The sequence below is a fragment of the Diceros bicornis genome, chromosome 12 (assembly GCF_020826845.1).
Source record: "Diceros bicornis minor isolate mBicDic1 chromosome 12, mDicBic1.mat.cur, whole genome shotgun sequence".
Lineage (NCBI taxonomy): Eukaryota > Metazoa > Chordata > Mammalia > Perissodactyla > Rhinocerotidae > Diceros > Diceros bicornis.
The window spans coordinates 55117748-55134987 of record NC_080751.1 but is presented as its reverse complement, the minus strand read 5'-3'; the positions used below and the strand labels follow the sequence as shown (position 1 = coordinate 55134987).

The 17240-nt window shown below is 40.5% G+C and overlaps 1 protein-coding gene across 4 annotated transcripts in view; it reads right to left on the bottom strand.

The window, feature by feature from the left end:
- The window catches only part of RBKS (ribokinase), a 93101-nt gene that overhangs the window by 23756 nt on the left and 52105 nt on the right, over positions 1-17240 (bottom strand). For 3 of the 4 annotated variants that reach the window (XM_058551531.1, XM_058551535.1, XM_058551533.1), the window contains 2 exons: positions 16951-17042; positions 14280-14468 (listed from right to left, as the gene is read on the bottom strand). In XM_058551531.1, the coding sequence (XP_058407514.1) occupies positions 14280-14468; positions 16951-17042 (281 nt within the window). Of the gene's footprint in view, positions 1-12200; positions 12319-14279; positions 14469-16950; positions 17043-17240 lie in introns of those variants that run through there. The other variant, XM_058551534.1, reaches the window with a different exon arrangement.

Here is a 17240-nt window from a genome sequence, read left to right as displayed (position 1 = left end):
TACTATTATGTCCTCTGAATTCTTAAGAGTTCTTAAACCCACTTCTGAACATCCCCATTGCCACCTCCCAAGTCCAGGCTGCCATAATCTCTAACAACAGTCTCTGGACAGTTCTCCTGGCTTCTGGTATTGTAATCTCCAATTTATTCTTCGCACAGCAGTCATGTTCAACTTTTTATAAAGTACAAATCTGATCAAACCTATCCCCTGCTTAAACTCTTCAGTGGCTCCCATTGCCCTAAAGAGAAAGTGCAAATTCCCACTTGTGGCAAATGAAGCCCTTCACAACCCAGCCCTCTTACGGGTGCACCTCATCCTTTCCCACTCTTCCTTGTACTCTAAGCTCTTTCCAAACAGAACTACTTGAAAAGCACAAACATGACATGTTCTCTTGGCTCTGGGCTGTTTCATGAGCTGCTGTCTCTGCCTGGGTTACCGTTCACCAAGCTGACTAATCCTTCAGCTCGCCTCCTTCCCTTGCCCTCTCAAAGCAAGTTCTCTGGGTGCCTCAGGCTGAGTGGGCCCCTCAACTTCACTCCCACAGCACCTCAGGTGCATCCCTATCACGGCGCTTCTCATTCTGACTGGGCTACATACTCTACTAGACTTAAGCCCTTTGTGGCCAGGGACTGTCTTATTACACCAGTGAGTCCCTATTACACCAGTGCAGGCCTGCTGCTTGGCATGTAGACAATTCAAATAAAGTGTGCTGCATAAATGAGTGCACAGTGGGGTGCTCCTCACCCCATTTTGCCATAATTTCCCTCAGCGGTCTTTTCCATTTCTTAAAGGACTGTTTTCAGTTCTAGAGGTTACTTTTGTTTAATCAACCCTGGCACTACCAAGATGCTCCAAGAATAAGGCAACAGGCAGCCTCAGGATCCTGACTGTGAAGAAACCCTATTTAGGCTTCTCTCTAGCAGTTTTAAAAGACATGAAGAATAGAAAAGAGACGGTCTAACATATATCTTATAGGGGTTCTAGAGACGGTCTAACATATACCTTATAGGGGTTCTAGAAGGAGACTATTGAGAAAATAGGGGGGAGGCAATAATAAAAGAGAGAAAGGTTGAGAATTTTTCAGAATTGATGAAAAACACAAATACTGAGATTCAGGAAGAACAAAGATTTGTGAGCAGTATAAATAAGAATAAATTCTGATCTGGACTCATTGTAGTAAAACTGCAGAATGGCAAAGATCAAGAGAAATTCTTACAAAATAATACTATCCTTCTGTTTAAATGTGTTTTGAAAAGCTGTGCTATAGGCTGAATCTTCACAGCACTAAGCATCTTAAGCAAAGAGGTCACACTGCATTTGTAATGTTTTATTTCTTTAAAACTACCTGAAGCAAAAATATCAAAATGTTGAGAATTAACAAAGGTGGGTGGTGGATCCGTGGGTGTTCATATTATTCTTTATACTTGTCATTATAATTGAAATATTTCATAATTTATAAAGAAGGAAGGAGAAGGAGGGAGGGAGGAAAGAGAGAGAAGGCAGGAAGGCAGGAAAGAAGGAAAGAGGGAAGGAAATCTGATTGGCTTTGGGACTACTGAGGGAAGTAGTCAATGTAAGTTATTTGATGTAAATTATATTCACTTACAACTTAATCTACACAATTGGATTCCCACACACTAAAACGAAAAGGTCAAGAGAAGACTATGTAACCTTATCTTTCTCTTCCCAATTTTGGTTTGTTTTGATCAAAGAAGGAAAATGATATAAAACTTTCAGTTTTTAGAGACTCTTTCAGGGGAGATGTAATTCACCTAACCTCTGGACCCCCTTTATCCCCAAATCACATAGGTTTTTCAGGGGTTGTACCGTGGTAGAGAGCACTCCTGTGGTTTTTAAAGGAATGGAAGTAGGAGGAGGAAAGTGAGAGTGAACAGTTGCCCCTTTAAACTCTGTCCCACTGTAGTACATTTTACACAAACATGTACACATAAACACATGGAATTCATGCCACTAACAGTTCATTCACACAGAGCACACACCATCAACAGTGAAAACATAAAAAGTATACACACCCCTAACCTACAACACACACGTACTTTTACACAAAGGGCAGACAGATGTTCAGCAAGCTATGAACCACACACCTGTTTTTTATTTCCTTGTCCACCTCTGTCAGTAGCAATGGACACTGAGGGCAGTGGCCACAGTTCCAACTCACTGGGCTCTACAGATTGGCTCCAAATTTTTTTTTCACCTCCTCATAATTTCAGGTCTACTCAAGAAACATTGCCCTACAATGGAAACCCCTTAGAAGGCCTACAGTATAGTCCTGGCAGTTCTGCTCCTGAGAACACTACTGCAGCGTCCTAGGAAAATGGGCAAGAAGCAGACTACTGGCTCACTGCCTTGTTATCACACTGATATCTAGGACTCTTAAGAGCAGGGAGAAGTGGGGCTTAGGTGTAGGAGGCTGAGAAGTCTTAATTGTAGGTGGGTGAGCAAGCTCCCACAACCTCATACTATCCCTTCTCGCTAGGAGAGGAACTATTTCCTGTCTCTTCAATTAGGTACCGTCTAGGCCCACAGAACACTCTAGATCTAGATTTAGGTTTTGTTCTCCTGACTTTTGCTAAGGTTTTAACAGTTGTTTTTCTTTCTACATCCTACCTCCACCTCCATGCCCCTCTTCTCCACTTCCACTGCTCTTTTCTTAGTCTCTGGCCATATTTCAGTTCTGAAGCAGGGCCATGGATCCCAGGTCCCCTTGGGAGCCCCTAAGATGTCCGGCACTAGGCACATGTGCATGCATGTCCAGTTCTGGCTGTGGGACAGTACTTTAGGAAAACGGAAAAAATAGCCTCATATTTGGCCCTGGTTCAGTTCCTCAAAGTGAAGATGACATTTCTGGTAAGCAGTTACAATTAGATTTTTAGAGCCAGGGTTTTCAACTGATCACATGCAGGATTAAGAAAGATAATTTAAAATATTTAATTCTGCCTGATTAGCTAGTAAATGAGGTGATCTGCTGATGTGGAAGTAATGTAATAGAGCTAATAGGGCCCCCTGGGCATGACAGATGTCTTGTGCCTTGTCAATCAGTCTCTTTAGCAATTACCTCGTCCTCTGTCCTTTCTTTACAGTCAGTGAACTTCTTTTTGTCATCTTCATCTTTTCGGGCAGCCAGAGTCAGCAGAGTTTGCAGATATCATGTCCATTTACTGATATCATTCCTAAGGTTAAGCTGGCTATTTCAGAGCCTCATTTGGGTTTTCTTTATTCTATGATGTCAATTTCAGAGATGTCATTTACTCTCTGTAACTTAATTATTTTGGCCTGGCCTTTCTATGCCTGCAGGTAAAACAATCAAAGGATATGTTTTAACATGGGAAACCGGGTAATTATTTTATTTTCAAATCATTAAAAAAGAGCATTTGTATCTGAGATTTATTCTTTCCCTTGGCATATTCAATGTAGAATTTAAGGAAGATAAGGAATCCTGTAGATCCGTTAGTCCCCTGAGAACACTGGGGCTCAATGAGGCTAAGTGACTCTTACACTAGTTACTTTCCCAGAAGGAACTAGAACTCTTTTGTTATTTCAGGAGGGCCTGTTATCATATGCCAAGCATTGTGTTAAGCATTGGGGTGCCCAAAAAGAACTCTCTGAGCTGGACCTTGAGGATGGGTAGCAGTTTGCTAGGCAGGGAAGGAGGAGTGTTTTTTCTTTCCTTAAACTAGAGAGCTAGTTTGGGAATGTTAAAAATGAGGAATTACATTTTCCCTAGCCTCTCTAGGTAGCAGTTCAGGCTTTAAAGAAGTTTAATGAAAAGATGATGTGGTTATAGTTTCTAAGAGTGGTGCACCTCTCTTCTAGGTTTGCTCATTCAATGACAGGAATGAATGGAAGTGATCTGTGCCCAAAACTTTGATATCTGGACTGGCAGGATCCTGCCACACCGCTATCCATGCAGTCCAGCTTCTTGCCCTATATAGGAAGATGCTGGAGTTGACTGGCATTGGGACCTGGGTTTCTCTCCAGTGATGTACAGAGCCAAGGTCATACCTGCTCTGCGTAATGGTGAGTGATGCAAGCTCCTGATACGTGCTATCTAGTACCCACAAATGATCCAGGTAAAGTGAACAATCAGACAAATAAGGACCCACTAATGAGTGCTAAGATGTTCTGAGTGCTTACATATGCCAGGCACTGTTCTTAGGGCTGTATATGTGTTACTGCATCTAAGTGAGGCGTACTGTACTGCACAAAGCAGGCAGTGCCTTTGCAAGATCTGGCAGCTTTTGAAGATCTAGAGAAATGGTGCAATTACAGAAGCCTGTATCATGACAAGTGACAAGGAAAGTCAGTGCTGGAATGCCAAATAGGAGAAATTAGAGGCTAGGCAGCCTGGCACCAAATCAAGAGGCAGAAGTACATGGATGTTAGAGTCCGGCAGACAGACAGACCCAGAATTAATTCCCGGCTCTGCCAATTTACCAGCTGTATGACTCTGGGCAGGTTGTTTACCTTAGGGAGCATAATTCCCTCCTCTCTAAAACAGGCATTAACCCTGTCTTACAGGGTTGTTCTGAGCATGTGAGATAATGCATAAAGAGTCCAGCACAATGCCTACCACAGAGTAGTGCCCGTTTTTCATTATTTGCCAAAGAATCCTCATGTTCCCAAGAATCTGTAAGAATCAAGGAATTGCAGAGGTTGAAGATCTCTCAGAGATCCCGTACTCCAGACACGTCATGTTTGGATGCACAACCTGAGCCCCAAACACGATGAGTCATTTGCCCAAAGCTGTCTGCTAGTTAGTGCCTAAATCAGGATTAGAACTCAGGACATCATCTGCCCTTAGCCCCTGGGACCGACTACAGTTCAACCATATGCAAAACTCTCGAGATATTTCACCGGAAAGGTCATTCAGGCTGATCCTGTTAGTTCACTTCAGATTATTTTCTGCTCACAGAACAGCTGATTTTTCAGCATTCACTTTAGGTCACTTTTGAAGCACGTTCATTTGCTCTCTTGCGTGTGTTAGTCTGCCTGGGCCACCATAACAAAATACCACAGACTGGGTGGCTTAAACAACAGAAATTTATTCCTCACAGTTCTGGAGGCTAGAAGTCCAAGATCAAGGTGCTGGCAACATAGATTTCCTTCTGAGTCCCCTTCTCCTGGCTTGCTGGAGGCTACCATCTTGCTGTGTGCTCACATGACCTCTTCTTTGAGTGCACAGGGAAAGAGGGCAAGCTTTTTGGTGCCTCTTTTTTTCCCCCCCGCAAAGCCCCAGGAGATAGTGGCATGTCATAGTTGCACATCCTTCTAGTTGCTGTATGTGGGACGCGGCCTCAGCACGGCCTGAGAAGCGGTGCCTCGGTGCGCGCCCAGGATCCGAACCCGGGCCGCCAGGAGGGGAGCGCGCGCCCTTAACCACTAAGCGACGGGGCCGGCCCTGGTGCCTCTTCTTATAAGGACACTAATCCTATGGTTTCAGGGTTCCACCCTTAAGACCTATTTTAATCCTAATTACCTCCTTATAGGCCCTATCTCCAATTACAGTCACTTTGGGGGTTAGGGCTTCAACATATGAAGGATTGTGTCCAAAGGATCGTGTCACCTTTGTTCCTTCATCCCTCATTAGTCATTCCATTCAGGCATGCTTCAAATAGGAGGTATGTGAACAATGAAGTCTGTGAACTATTAAGTACCTAACCATGAGGCAGCACCTATGGCCTGGCCCCTTTCACAACTCCTCCAGGTCATCCATTAACCAAAGACCAAGAAATGTGGCAAATCCAAAGTCTGGATCATTCATTATATTATTAATTGTGAGAATGAGGGTTGAAGAGTTAACTAAGATATATATAAGCAGACTCATTCAGAAAGAAAACTTGAACACGAGTAAAGTTTCTCTAAAGATCTGCTGTGCATTTGAGTAATGAACAGAAACAGTGCAGCTCTGACATTTATTCTGATATTTCCAAAGGAAACCGTATAAAATAACATATTTTTGAGGGAAATTGTTTCTTTAGAAAGGTTAAAAAAAAACTCTCCAAAGTATGTGGTAAAATATCCAAAAGCTCAAGTGCCCTGGAACTGAAGGTAACGTAGATCTATTTCTTTGGCATCAGGAGTCTATCCATTCAGAACTCATCTTACGCCAAAGGGCTACTCAGCCTCCTTATATAGAGATTTGGGGATGCTTGAGAGGTTCTTTATGAGACCAAGAGTGAACTGTGGCCAATTCTTTGCTCCTTTGTGAGGATAATGCCCAGTACACCCTTTGAGAAATGTTATCATTTATCTTACTTGCTAGATGTGGCTCTAAATAGTTTTTTGCTATGTTCCAAAGTCAAACTTACTCCAAATGTCAAAGTAATACATGAAAAATACCAGCTTATGGAATAACTCAAACAATTCAGAAGAATATAGAGTATAATACAGAAGTCCTCCTTCATAACACCTCCCTCCTACCTCCTCCCCTCCCATGAGTAATGATCAAAACAGTTTGGTGGGTTCTTTCCAGATTTTAAAATGTGCTTTTACTTACAGAGAGCTACAGTTACTTATACAGTTACTTATTTTTTTGCTGAGGAAGATTCGCCGTGAGCTAACATCTGTTGCCAATCTTCCTCTTTTTTTTTTTTTTTGCTTGAGGAAGGTTAGTTCTGAACTAACATCTGTGCCAATCTTCCTCTATTTTGCACGTGGGTCACTGCCACAGCATAGCTGATGAGTGGTGTAGGTCCACGCCTAGGATTTGAACCCACAAACCTGGGCTGCTGAAGCAGAGCACACAGAACTTAACCACTAGGCCACAGGGTTATAATAAATGGCACTATACTATTATAATTTGACTTTCTCCTACTGATGATTATGTAGACCTGTCTGATCAATTTTTGGTTATTACAAACAAAGCAGAAATAAACATTCTTGTACAAATATTTGTATATATAAGCATTTCTGTAGGATAGACTCTAAGAAGGAGATTTACTGGGTCAAAGGGGAGTCATATTTAAAAAATTGGTTGTCAAATTACCCTCTGAAAATATTGTATGAATTTACACTCCCACCAGAATTATATGAGAGGATGCATTTTCTAATTTATTTGGACTCTGACGTTATCAATCTTTATTATTTTTGCTAACCTTATGGGGAATAAAGGGGATCTCATTGCTATTTTGATTTGCATATTCCTGATTTCTTGTGAGGTTGAACAATGTCTCATTTCTCTATTTTTTGTATTTCTTCTTCAGTGAATTGTCTATTTACATTATTTTAGAGAAATGTTTGATTCTTTTTGAGTTGTAGAGGCTTCTTAAATATGAATCTCTGCTGTTGCAAATATACAAATTTTATGTTAATAGATATTCAAAAGTGCATGAATGTGCATGGAAAAAAATTTGGAAGGATTTACACTGAAAGGGTAACAGTGGTTACAACTAAGTGGTATGATCATGAGTATCTGATTTTCTTCTTTAGACCTTTCTATGTTGTCTGCTTTTTTTCTCTGCTTGAACACTAACCATGTATCAATTTTATGAATAGAAAGAAAAAAAACCAATAGAGTGATTAGTGGGGTAAAAGTGATAAAGGCACTCAAGGCAATTCTAAAAGAGGATTTCCCAAGGTACTTTGAGTAGTAGCAGTCTCAATAGGTTCTTAACTCTCCCAAGGTCAAAATTTGAAGGAAACCACAGTCACTTCTTGGATAATAAATTGATATGGCAGTTAAAGTTAGCCTTATTATTTTATAGTTACCTCTTCAGCACCCAAGATTCTGTCACTCTTTACCCACGGTATTTTACTCTCCCAACCCTTTTTCAGGTATTGGCAATCAACAGTTAGGGGCACTTGGCTCAAACATCTTGGCTATAACATAAATTTCTGGCCGGAAATGTGCAAAGGCTCTATTCAAGGACAAAATGGCTTAAAGACCCTTCAGAAACTCTAGTAATTATTAACAAATGCAAAGAATGTATGTGTTGATCAGAAAGGAGGTGGCAGGAAGAAAGAGCGGTTTGCTGGGGCAGCACAGTCTAAGGAGTGTCACAAAGACTAACACTGGCAGTGCCCATGTAAGAACTGGTGAGTATTTGGTCCTCTTAGCAAGACTATGGCTAAGTAGGAAACAGCACCTCAGTTTGTCTGAGTTGAGAAACATCTCTTAAGAGCATCTAAATTCACTGTTTTTTTTTCCCCCCAAAGCCCCAGTAGATAGTTGTACGTCATAGTTGCACATCCTTCTAGTTGCTGTACGTGGGACGCGGCCTCAGCATGGCCAGAGAAGTGGTGCGTCGGTGTGCGCCAGGGATCCGAACCCAGGCCGCCAGTAGTGGAGCACGCGCACCCAACCGCTAAGCCACGGGGCCGGCCCAAAATTCATTGGTTTTAATTACATCTGGTAATATTAGTTTGGCTTTCCAATGGCCAGGGGCTTGGGGGTGGGAAGAGTGTAGGTTGGGGGGAAAGGTCACACAAAGATGGGAATAATGGCCCTTCAGATGCTGGATTTTCAAACACTGAACTGTCACTTTGGATGGTACCTCAGAAGTGGACTAATGGGAGCCTATCCTTAAGAGCAGCCTGGATGGCTGAACGCCAGACCCCAGGATGAGGGGAATACACCAAGGAGAGGTTACCTTAGAAAGCTGTGGGTAACCCCCCAGCCCCAGCAATCACCTTACCCTCATGAGTAGTTTCATGCAAACTTTAACAGAGACCATCTCCACTTCCTGCTGGTGCAATCTCCAGTTTAGAGCTGATTCTCAAACCCTGAGTTGTCCCTTGGGGGCATCTATGCAGCTGGGCTGATAATGCCTGGTGCCTCACCAGCAACTGTGACTACTACAGGGCTCAAATATAATGGATAGAAAGAAAGGGGCATAAAGAATAGGTTAGAGAATCCCCCATGCCCCTGGCTTTGGATTTCTCTCAGCTTACTTATATACCCTGAATTATGATGATTTATTATAAAGTGAGTGATTCTTGAGAAGACAGATTTAGCCTATGGGCTGAATTCTTGAAATTAAGAGTCTCAATGTAGATTATAGGACTTAACCATTTACATATAGAAATTTATACATCAAGAATTTCACAGAGCTTATAGGCCAAGGATAATTAATGTTACAATATATTATATCAGATTAGCACAATAATCCTAAAATATTACCATGCTTAAACGTGTATAACTGACTGTGGAGTAATTACTCAGTGCAATCGTGAACACAAGAAGGCAAAGCCCCGACCTTCAGGTTGGAAGGACTGGAGTAAGGACATGAGCGCTGTGTCATTTTGAGGCTGAGATTCAGATAACATATAGAGATGGGAAAAGAGACACATCTGTCATGTCTTCCAAACTGAGCTGAGGGACATCTGCAGCTACTGCCACCATCTCACTCTAGTACAACGGGAAAAACGGATGTAAAAATAGAAGTGATATATCCAACTATTACCACTGAGGCAAAACTGAATATAGCAGTCTGCAGAAGCATTGACGTAGAATGGGAAATGGCTCCTTCCAGGGCAGGCTGTCTGTCTCAAGTGGACAACGTGCCAACTAACTAAAGATTTTCCCACCATCCATGCCATCCCCGATTTATTTATTTTTTTCCCCCAGCTTTACTGAGGTATGACTGACAAATAAAAACTGTATATATTTAGGTTGCACAACATGATTTTTTTTTTTAAGCTGGACATCGTAAGAGATTAAGAGGAGAAAAGCGAGAAGGTTACAAATTAACTGAGAGCAAGTAATACCCTCCTGACAGAAAAGTGAAGGAGCCCATTTGTACAGAAGAAGATGCCTCCCTGGGAGTTCCTCACCTCACCATGTGAATTATCTCCTCTTTATTAGACTTATGAAGAGGCTGAACAGTTATGTGCACAACAGGCAAGAATTTTAATGAGAGTGCTGGATGAGGGACAAAGATAGCATAAAAAAAGCTGAGGGAGATTCTACACCCAGAAAATAACTACCCTTGTTTCCTGTGTCACCTCTGCTCCACTGGGGGGACGTTGAGAGCCCGTTCAGTAGATTCAGTAGAGCAATTAAGTGGAAGAGTCTTTATTACAAGAGTATCCATTCCTTAGTAACTAAAAGTCCCTAGATGAATCTTTTTGTTATTGTTGTTTGACCTTTGTTTTCTAAATTGAGATATAATTCAAATACCCTAAAATTCACCCTTTAAAGGGTACAATCCAGTGGTTTTTAGTATATCGACAAGGTTGTGCAACCATCACCACTATCTAATTCCAGGATATTTTCATCACCCTAAAGAGAAACCCTGTACCCATTAGCAGTCACTCCCCATTCTCCCCTCTCTCCAGCCCCTGGCAACTGTCAATCTACTTTCTGTTTCCATGGATTTACCTATTTTGGATATTTCATGTACATGGAAGCCTACAATATATGGTCTTTTATGTCTGGCTTCTTTCACTTAGTATAATGTTTTGGATATTCATGCATCTCATAGCATAGCATGTATCAGTTTTCCTTTTTATGGCTGAATAATATTCTATCATATGTATATACCACAATTTGTTTATCCATTCATCTGTTGATGAAAATTTGGGTTGTTTCCAATTTGGGGCTATTATGAGTAATGCTGCTATGAACATTCATGTATAAGTTTATGTGTGGACATATGTTTTCATTTCTCTTGTGTATACTCCTAGAAGATGAATTGCTGGGTCATACGGTAACTCTAAATTTAACTTTTTGAAGCATTTTCAGACTGTTTTCCAAAGTGGCTACACCATTTTACATTCTTACCATCATTGTTTGAGGGTTCCAATTTCTCCACATCCTAGTCAATGCTTTTTTTTTTTTTTTTTTTAAGATTTTATTTATTTTTTTCTCCCCAAAGCCCCAGTAGATAGTTGTATGTCATAGCTGCACATCCTTTTAGTTGCTGTATGTGGGACTCGGCCTCAGGATGGACGGAGAAGTGGTGCCTCGGTGCGCGTCCGGGATCCGAACCCGGGCCACCAGCATCGGAGCGCACGCACTTAACCACCAAGCCACGGGGCCGGCCCATAGTCAATGCTTTTTATTATCTGTTTTTGATTATAGCCATCCTAGTGGGTGTGAAATGGTATTCATTGTGTTTTGTCATTTAAAAAAAAAATCAAAGCCATCCATAACATAGTTTAAAAAGACAAGACAAAGTGTAAATGTCCCATCTCTCTCCACAACCATTTCCATGAGGCAAATACTTTAAATTCTTTTAGCAGTTTCTTCTGGTATTTATCTTCTCTTTCTGATAATATGCTTATACTGCTATTTTTTTTAATCAGTTTTAGATATTCTCTCTCGAGGTCCAATTATGGAAGATGAGCATTTAGTTCTCTTATCTTCTCTCATGTGCGCACAAATATACACTCACTTTATCCTTCCATCTTCACAATATGATTATAATCTCCATTTTTGGTTAAATCAATAATCGGCACTTACATTGTTATGACTATGCATTCATAGCCATGTGATATACAAAGATATATTTACTTAATCATACTTTTTCCCCTTAGATTCCAGATGACCTAGAGGAAAAAAATCTGCTTCACTTTTTTTTCATTTCCTCAGTTTTCTACATATTAATTACTACTTCATCCTCAAATTCTGCAAGAAAACTAAAAATTTCTGGGGATAGTTAAACACAATGGATATTCCACTATTTCCCTCTTTTGCCTTTTTTTTTTTTGTTTCTGGGAGACATTCCTTCCAGAGCCCTCCACTCTCCTTCTCTCATCTGGACTGACTGGTTATGGGTTTGCTGCATAGCTATTGTCCTGGAACTTTCCTTCATTATCCTTGACTTCTCTCCTATGTCACATCGCCTGCTTCGGGGATCCCATATCTTCCTCTGTTTTAGTCTTATCCCTCAGTTTACAATAGCATATCTTCTAGTAGCTTCTTTATTCCTCTATTACTTCATTATTGCTTTCTTCTTTTGTGTTAAATAGATATTTTCTAGTGTAACATTTTAATTCCCCTGTTCCTTTTAGTTTTTTTTTTTAATTTCTTGTCTTAGTAATTGCACTAGTGATTCCAATTAACACCTTAATTTAAAACAATCTAGTTTAGATTAATACCAATTTAATTTCAGTAGCATACACAGTTGTTTGTGGATGCTTTCATGCCACATGGCAGAGCTGAGTAGTTGTGACAGAGCATGTATGCATATGGCCCGTGAAGCCTAGAACTTTACTGTCCGGCCGTTTACAGAAAAAACTTGCGGCTCTTGATCCAGTGCCCTGATCTTCCTGATCCCATTCTCAATCTCCTGCCTGCAAGCATTAAGTGATCTGTTCCTCCTCTGAATGTTCACTGTGTTCCACCTTTCCTGAAACCTAAAAATTAAGTACAAGTGCTAAGAAACCAAATAAAAAAGCAGAAACCAGTATCAATAATGTGTGAAAACCTCCTTGGTGCACATCGCTGTATTTAAGAGGCTCACAGTTGTAATCCGCCATGATCCGTGAAATCCGATCCTTCAACATAAAATTATTTTGAGGATTATTACTACTGATTCAAATTTGAATATTTCCAAGGCTAGTTTCTTCATCATTTAGTCCTATGTCCAAGCAGTGCACTTCCACACCAGTGTTCTGTGGTGGGCATGGGTTGTTTTGTCTGACCAGCATCCACTTCCCATCCTCTGATAAGAGTTCTTTGAATTTTATTTGACACCAGGTGGGGACACGACGTGGGGCACAGTGTGGGCAGGGAGCTGCCAGGGACCACCGCCTGGAGGGGGCCTGCCTGAGCTCAAAGCCTACTACAAGGCAAGCAGAGACAGGGAGAGAACGAGCGAGTGAGTCCTGATGACGCGGTTTAGTGTCTGCATTCTGCCCTACGTATGTGCACCAAATAAATCCCTTTTTCTAGGTAAGCCTGTTTGAGTTGTGCTCCTGGTGCTTATGAGCAAAAGGAGTCGTAACTGACACACATACTGAAAGCAGAGGCCGAGCCACTTCTGGGTAGCCACGTGGTCCAACAACTTCATGAGGACCCTTCATGTCATTTTTAGGAGGAGAAGAATAAACTCTTCCGCTTTAGTTCAGGACCTGGAATAGTTTTAGTCTAATGCAGGAATGATTTCAGAACTAATAAGGAACCTCTCAAATTCAGGTTACTGTCCTTGACAAACAGAAAAAAACTAATGGTTTCAGAAATGACTCAATATGAAGAGAATAACACCACCAAGTACAATATATCAAATACCTGATAAAGCACATTTTGAAAGGCAATCAGGATGTAATTTCATGTTATAAAAGCATTCCTTCCATTTATTTATTTTTCAAGGCACATTCGTATTCAAAACTTCATCAAATCCCCGTAGGCTTCTTTTTTTGATAAATGACCTACATTTTAAAGTCCTTCTAAGCATAAAAACCAAAACATATTTTATAAATAATTATATATCAGTTGCTTATAAATAAAAAACCTAAAATTTTTATTCTTCCTCAACTCTAGTTTCATGTCCTTGGCGTTTACTTACTTTTCTAGTCAGCTCTTCTGAATTCTAGGCCATAAACAAATAATTGTTATTTTCTCCACTTTAGAGGAAGCCTGAGCCTTTTTTCTAACTTGTTTCCTTTTCATCCCTGCACTGTGGCCGTGACTTGTCCACTTCACCTGCTTGTCCTCACCAGCACCTTGCAGAAGAAGTGTCTGTGGAGTCCACAGGCCTAGTTTTGAACTCCCAGCTCTGTTACTTCCTAGCATCATGATCCTGAGCAAGTTTCTAAATCTGTAAAATGAGGATAACAATAGCACCTACCTCATATAGTTGTCGTAAAGATTAAATGAGATGTACGCAAAATAGACACAGTAAGCCTGCAGTAAATGTTAGCTGTTATTTGTTGGCTAAAAGAATGAGCTCTGCTATCCAGTGCTTCTTGCTGTTTCATTCCACCTGAGAGGCTTGTAAGACCCAGTGATGAGTTCCTTGTCTAAAATCTAAGCCCCATGAGGGCAGAGACTTTGTCTTGTTCATCACTGCAGCCCCAGCACCTAATATATGGCTGGCATATAATACATATTGAATGAATGAAACAGGTATAATTTTACCGATATTCCGATTTTAAGGATGAGGAAACAGGCTCAGAGAGGTTAAGTGACTTGTATAAAGTTCCACAGTGGGTTAGAGGGGGATTAAGATACAGTTCTCCTGCCTGGTTGTTCTTCTGTTCTACCATATCACCTCCAGGGGCCTTTACCTCATGATCCAAAAATTCAGTTGCAGTATCTTAGTTACTAAATGATGATTTTCAAGGGCTAAAAATGATTCTGAAATTTTAAAACCTACCGTGGTATCCACAGCCTTGACTTTCTCTGTGGGAATGTGCTTTGGGACAGGTTGTGTCTGTGACAGCATCACGCATCCTTCGGCACCTAAGGTGATGATTACGACCTGACAGCCCCTTTCCATGAGCATCAGTGCAGCCTTCCCAGCATCCGCAGGGCTGCCAACCTTGAGGCCAGTTAGAATCTCAGCCTGGAACAAACAAAAGTGAAAGGAAACAGTGCTGAGAAAAGTAACCTGGGTTCCCTTCCAGGTTAGCTTTGTTTTTCTAGAAAATCTCTCCCGTCTTTTGCGTAACAACCAATGCAATGGGGAACTTTGATGGATACTGGCTCAGGAAAATAAATTAAAAAACCAGTTAACGACGACAACAAAAACAAGCTATAAAAGACATTATTGGGACAATTGGGGAAATTTGAATGTGGCCTGGATATCAGATGACAGTATAGAATTATTGATAATTTTCTTAGTTGTGATAATGGTATTGTGGCTCCTCTTAGGAGATGTATGTTGAACTGTTAAGGGGTGAGGTATCATGCTATCTGCAACTTACTCTCAAATGATTCAACAAAAACAAAAACAAATACATACAAGGGAGAGGGGAAGCAAGATAGCAAAATGTTAACAACTCTTTAGGCGCAGAGTATGTGAGTATTCATTTTACGGCTCTTTCAGCTTTTCTGTGTGTATGTATGATAATTTTTATAATAAAGAGTTAGGAGGAACAAAGAGAATTCCATGAATGAAAGAAAGGAAGCCGAGGAAAGGAGAAAGGAAGGGTCATTGCCATGGCTATTGCCAACGATTTTGATATAAATCATACCCGTAAATTTCACCCCTAAGGATCTAATTCTTCTAGGCCTCTCTTGGGTCACAATGCCTTTCTCATATTGCTAGTTATAGCTTTCCATGTGCACACCATCCATTTCTTTTGTTTGTTTGTTTTTGCTAGAGAAGATGGAAGCAGAGTAGGAGAGGCACTGATATGTAGTGGAAAAAGCAATGCCCTGACATTCAGGAGACCTCCACCACTTACTAACTCTGTGATCTTCCCCAAGTCACGGACAACCTGTAAAATGAGCAGCTTGCGCAGGATCAGTAGGTCTCTCCTGGAATATAAAAACTTCTCAGGCTGAAGTAGGGGTGAAGGGCTGCAGCCCTGCTTCCTCATCCCCTAGGCACTCCTCCAGCATCTCTGGGGAACCTCTATCATTCTGAAATACGTGGTTGAAAAACGTGGACTAGATGAATTATATGATACTTTTTGACTCAAGAAGTTTATAACCAAATTCTGTCTTTTCTGTATTACAATTTAACCATATACTATCTCTTACTAAGAATGGGTCTATCCCTTCCTGTGCTTTCCTTGAACGTGCCCAGATTAACCCCTTTTTGTTGCCTTTTATAAATCATCCCACAGTGTCTGCTCATCCTGGACTTCAGTTTCATAAACTTGACTCACAGCATAAGTAGTTTAATGGAAAAGAAAGAATTATTGAACAAGTAATTTGAGCTGTGATGAGTGTTTAAAGAATAAATACAGTGCTCTGTAAGTATCTAGCAGGGAAATCTAAGCCGGTTTGGCAGTTGAGGGTAATCTAACCTCTTATTGTGAAATGGTCACTATCTCCCACAATTCCTTTTTCCTAGCACAATGCCTGGCCATGGTGGTTGCTCAAAAATATTGCATAACCTATTGTGGTTTGTTAAAATTAGTTTCCTTGTAGCAGTCTTCTTTCTTGTTTACTTTATGTTCTGAGAGATTAAATTAACAAAAAGGCAGGTTGGGAAATCCTAGAAACCTTCATTCAGCCTTTGAACCAAATGGAAAATTACTATTATAGTTCATTAATTACTAACTTTCTCTCTTTGCATCTTGCATTGTATAATATGTTCTGCCTTCCACTGTTAGGAGAGAGTTCTGGTCGAAAACTGTCTGGTCCATAAAAGGGAGAAATGTTGAAATTTTCTTCCTAAAATGCTTTAGAATGACTGGCACAATATAAATATATTGGTAGATATTTTATGCAAATCTATGCATTATGATCCTCAGATAGACTGAGACTGGGCTTCTCTAATGGAGTGCCCTCCAAGGTCTTTCCCATGGCATCAATGGAGAACCTATGTCTGTCCACCAGTGCAGTCACAGGGTCTTCAAAAGAATGTAGCAAATGCTCCAGGGGTTGTATATTAATTAGGTTTGCTACATAAAATATAGGATATCCAGTTAAATTTGAATTTCAGATAAACAACAAATAATATACTAAATGTACTTATACTATAAAATTATTTGTTGTTTATCTGAAATTCAAATTTAACTGGGCAATCTGGATTTTTATTTGCTAAATCAGGTAACTTTAATACTAACTAGTCCATAGAATATGTAATAATTAAAAAAGAAAATAACATACCAAAAGTGTGAGGGCAGGGAAGGGACTAAAATTAGCTGAAGTTTGATAAGAGCTACATTATGGGGATGACTCAGGGAATCCTTTTTTTTTTTCTAGGACTCACTAATTTCCTTTTCCTCACACCCTAGTCAACTGAAAAATCTGTTTTTACTGGGCCCAAGAATTGACATGCAATCAAATTAATGTGGTTAGTCTTGCCTCTTTGTTTTATCCACTTGCATGAGAGTCTTTGGTTTTCCATGAGCAAAACCTTGCACCCTTACCTCACTTTCATTGCAGCAGAACACATCGGAGAGTGTGTAGAACTGGGGGTCCAGGTCAGCAATGGCAGGAGCTGGATTGAACAATGTTTTCACTACAAAGGAAGGGAAAAGGGGTTCAGTGGTTATCACTGTTAACATGGTACATTTACAAACATTCAGTAACGAAAATCCCAAGTGCAACCATTTTTTCCCATTAGATTAAAAATCAATTTAGTTAGAAAAGTCTGAAATCTCAATCTCCATGATAGCCTAGTACCAACTCCTTCTTATTTCCATTTTCTCTACTTTTC